This window comes from Ipomoea nil, unplaced genomic scaffold (assembly GCF_001879475.1).
Source record: "Ipomoea nil cultivar Tokyo-kokei standard unplaced genomic scaffold, Asagao_1.1 scaffold2510, whole genome shotgun sequence".
Lineage (NCBI taxonomy): Eukaryota > Viridiplantae > Streptophyta > Magnoliopsida > Solanales > Convolvulaceae > Ipomoea > Ipomoea nil.
This window is the reverse complement of record NW_017618938.1, coordinates 13,029-16,168: the sequence shown is the minus strand read 5'-3', so window position 1 is coordinate 16,168 and position 3,140 is coordinate 13,029. Positions and strand designations below refer to the sequence as shown.

Below are 3,140 nucleotides of genomic sequence, written 5' to 3'. Positions count from 1 at the left end.
GATACCGTTGTATGGATTTAACTACAAGAAAGATATTTATCTGTCGTCTTGTGCGGTTTGATGAATCAATCTTCCCGTTTGCTTTGCAGACTCCTTTGCAGGTTGACTCTAGTTCGGACCCCACTCCTGCACCCTAGGGAGCTGGGCCCGTGATGGTACATTCAGGCAACACCCCGGTTCTGGATGAACCGCCTCTTGCACAGCAGCCAACACCCATGGCTATAGAAGGGCCACCCCAAGCTGTTGCAAAACGCAGTCGACCCCTGGGTGGTGCTAAACGCACCCGCCCTCAGGCAGAGAGTCATGTCATGCGCACCAGGTGCAAAACTCGGGGCACAGACGAGCAGTTTTATGCCCTTATCACCACTGTGGACCCCACTTGCTACTCTCAGGCCGTGGGCCACCCACAGTGGCGGGATGCCATGGATCAGGAGTCTAATGCTCTCATGCATAATAATACGTGGCAACTCATCCCGGCAACCCCAAATATGAGTGTTATTGGGTGTAAATGGGTTTTCCGTACCAAGAGCAAGGCCGATGGGACAGTTGAACGCTATAAAGCCCGTTTAGTGGCGAAAGGGTTCAATCAGGTAGCCAGAGAAGATTTCTTTAACACCTTTAGCCCCGTAGTCAAATCGACTACGGTCCGCATTCTGTTTTCCCTTGCAGTGTCTGACAAGTGGGTGCTTCGCCAACTAGATGTCCACAACGCCTTTTTGAATGGGCATCTATCTGAAACTGTCTACATGAAACAGCCCCCCGGCTATCAGGATCCTGCTCACCCAGGACACGTCTGTCACTTACAGCGTTCTCTGTATGGGCTCAAACAAGCACCCCGAGCCAGGTTCAACCGCTTACATGAGTTCTTGACATCAATTGGTTTTTTGGCATCCAAAACCGATGTCTCACTTTTTTATTATACAGCTGGTGACTCATGGGTGTACTTATTAGTCTATGTGGATGACATAATCATGATGGGCAACGACTCGGCATTGATTGACGCCCTCCTTTGTCAGTTGTCAGCAGCTTTCAAGATTAGGGATCTGGGTACACCCAACTTCTTTCTAGGGATAGAAATGGTGTCTTCCACTGAGGGGCTAATTCTTTCCCAGCGACGGTATATGAAGGATATCCTCACTAGGTCCGGATGACAGACTGTAAGGCCTTGGCCACTCCGGCTACAGTCACCCAACCTGCTACACCCTCTTTGACTCCTTTCGAGAACCCGACACAGTATCGCCGTATCGTAGGGGCTCTGCAGTACCTAACCATCACCCGGCCTGATCTCTCCTACTCTGTTAACAGGCTGTGTCAGTTCATGCACTCTCCGACTGATGATCACTGGGCACTGCTCAAGCGGGTTCTGCGGTATATCAAGGGGACTCAGGACTACGGGCTTCGTCTATCTCCATCACCTTCCTCTGATCTACATGCTTACACGGATTCGGACTGGGCCGGATGTCCGGTAGACTGCAAGTCCACCAGTGGCTACGCTGTGTTTCTCGGGGACAATCTTGTTTCATGGGTCTCTCGCAAGCAACGCACCGTGGCTAGGTCCTGCACAGAGGCCGAGTACAAAGGGCTTGCCGATGTTTCAGCAGAGGTTACATGGGTTATCTCTTTACTGCATGAGTTAGGGTTACACTCCGGCACCCCGGCTACGCTATGGTGTGATAATTTAGGCGCCACCTACTTAGCGGCTAATCCTGTTTTCCACGCTCGCACGAAACATGTTGAAATTGATTACCACTTCGTCCGGGACAAGGTCGCATCTGGGGATTTCATTGTTAATTTTGTCGCAACCAAAGATCAGCTGGCAGACATCTTCAGTTCTTCACCAAACCACTTCCGGCTCCGCGTTTTCAGACTCTACGAGACAAGCTCAATGTTGTTGCCCTCCAACCTTGTGCTTGAGAGGGTGTGTTAGTAATAATATATAATTATGTTATAATGTATAGTTTAGATATCTGTGGTTGTTATTTGATTGAGTAGTCTAGTCTATTGTGTAGGAGCTTTTAGTCGTAGCTTTCCTATAGGTCTCTTGATTGTAATCTCTTTCCAGATTGAATGTGAATTCTGTTTGTTCATCCCCCCGCACCCGCCCCCATACCCGTGTGGGTATACAAAATTCCCCCCATATCCGCACCTATTACCTAAATTATGCGGGTATTTAAAACTCGTATGGGCGGGCGGGGTTGCGGGGAACCCATTGGATGCGGATAGAATTGGATACTGCAACTGCTAGGACTCAATCATGTATCCTTATTCATCGACTTGACGTGATTAAAGTGTCACATCATTAAATGCATTGAAGTGATAAATATAGAGTGACGTGGCATTTCATAAAGATACACAATTGTTGGGATTATTACCCTTGCAGGGTATTGTTAATTATTTTCTTCTCCCAAAAGGTTGGATTTCCACCTCTAAAGGTTCTTTACACTCCGGCCCGACAGAGTATTTGGGAGAATGTAAGTCACGGTTACTCAATAGCTCAGTAGACAGGGTCAATTGCCGGTTGGCACGAGATCTGTCAAATTTAGGCATAATCCCCACACTGCTGCTGCTGAGATTTCAAACCTTGATCTCTTCTCCCAAATATTTTGACTCGAAATATGCTGATGAATAAAGTTGCTACCGAATAAATAAAGTCAACCAGTCAAGCTTATTGAATTAGTCTGTAAATCTTGATGTAATGATGCGTCCCAACTCCCATATTGGCTATTACGGAAAATTTTGGACTAATATATAACTTAGATTAAACTTGTATTCATAAATTAATTTTTGTGGTGTAGTTAATTAAGATATAGGTCCATATTAGTTAGGGGTGTATTCAATCATGACTTTCATAGAGTTTTAAAGACTTTTATGAACTTTAAAAGTTTGGAGGTATTGAATTCAAACTTTTAGGGGGCGTTTGGTTCAGGTCATCTTAGATTACCTAGGTAATCTGAGTCTGGTAATATTATATTATCTTGTTTGGTTCAAGTTATAAGATTACCTGGTAATGTTATATTACCTGAAAGCTGATGTGGCGGTAATGTTTCAAGGTAATGTGATTACCCCCAATTTTTTAGGTAATCTTAGATTACCTTGAATTATTCCAACTTTGCCCTTGTTAACTAATCCTTATATAATAA

At 45.4% G+C, this 3,140-nt stretch overlaps 1 protein-coding gene across 1 annotated transcript; it reads left to right on the top strand.

Annotated features, from left to right (window-relative positions):
* The first annotated feature begins 1,147 nt into the window (after nt 1–1,147).
* On the top strand, nt 1,148–2,019 carry LOC109153570 (uncharacterized mitochondrial protein AtMg00810-like). Its single transcript, XM_019301425.1, has 2 exons — nt 1,148–1,887; nt 2,010–2,019. The coding sequence occupies exons 1-2, from the start codon at nt 1,148–1,150 to the stop codon at nt 2,017–2,019; spliced, it is 750 nt and encodes a 249-aa protein (XP_019156970.1).
* The last annotated feature ends 1,121 nt before the right edge of the window (nt 2,020–3,140 follow it).

Coding starts and splice junctions, on each gene's coding strand:
- LOC109153570 (XM_019301425.1), top strand. CDS start 1,148: ATGACAGACTGTAAGGCCTTGGCCACTCCGGCTACAGTCACCCAACCT.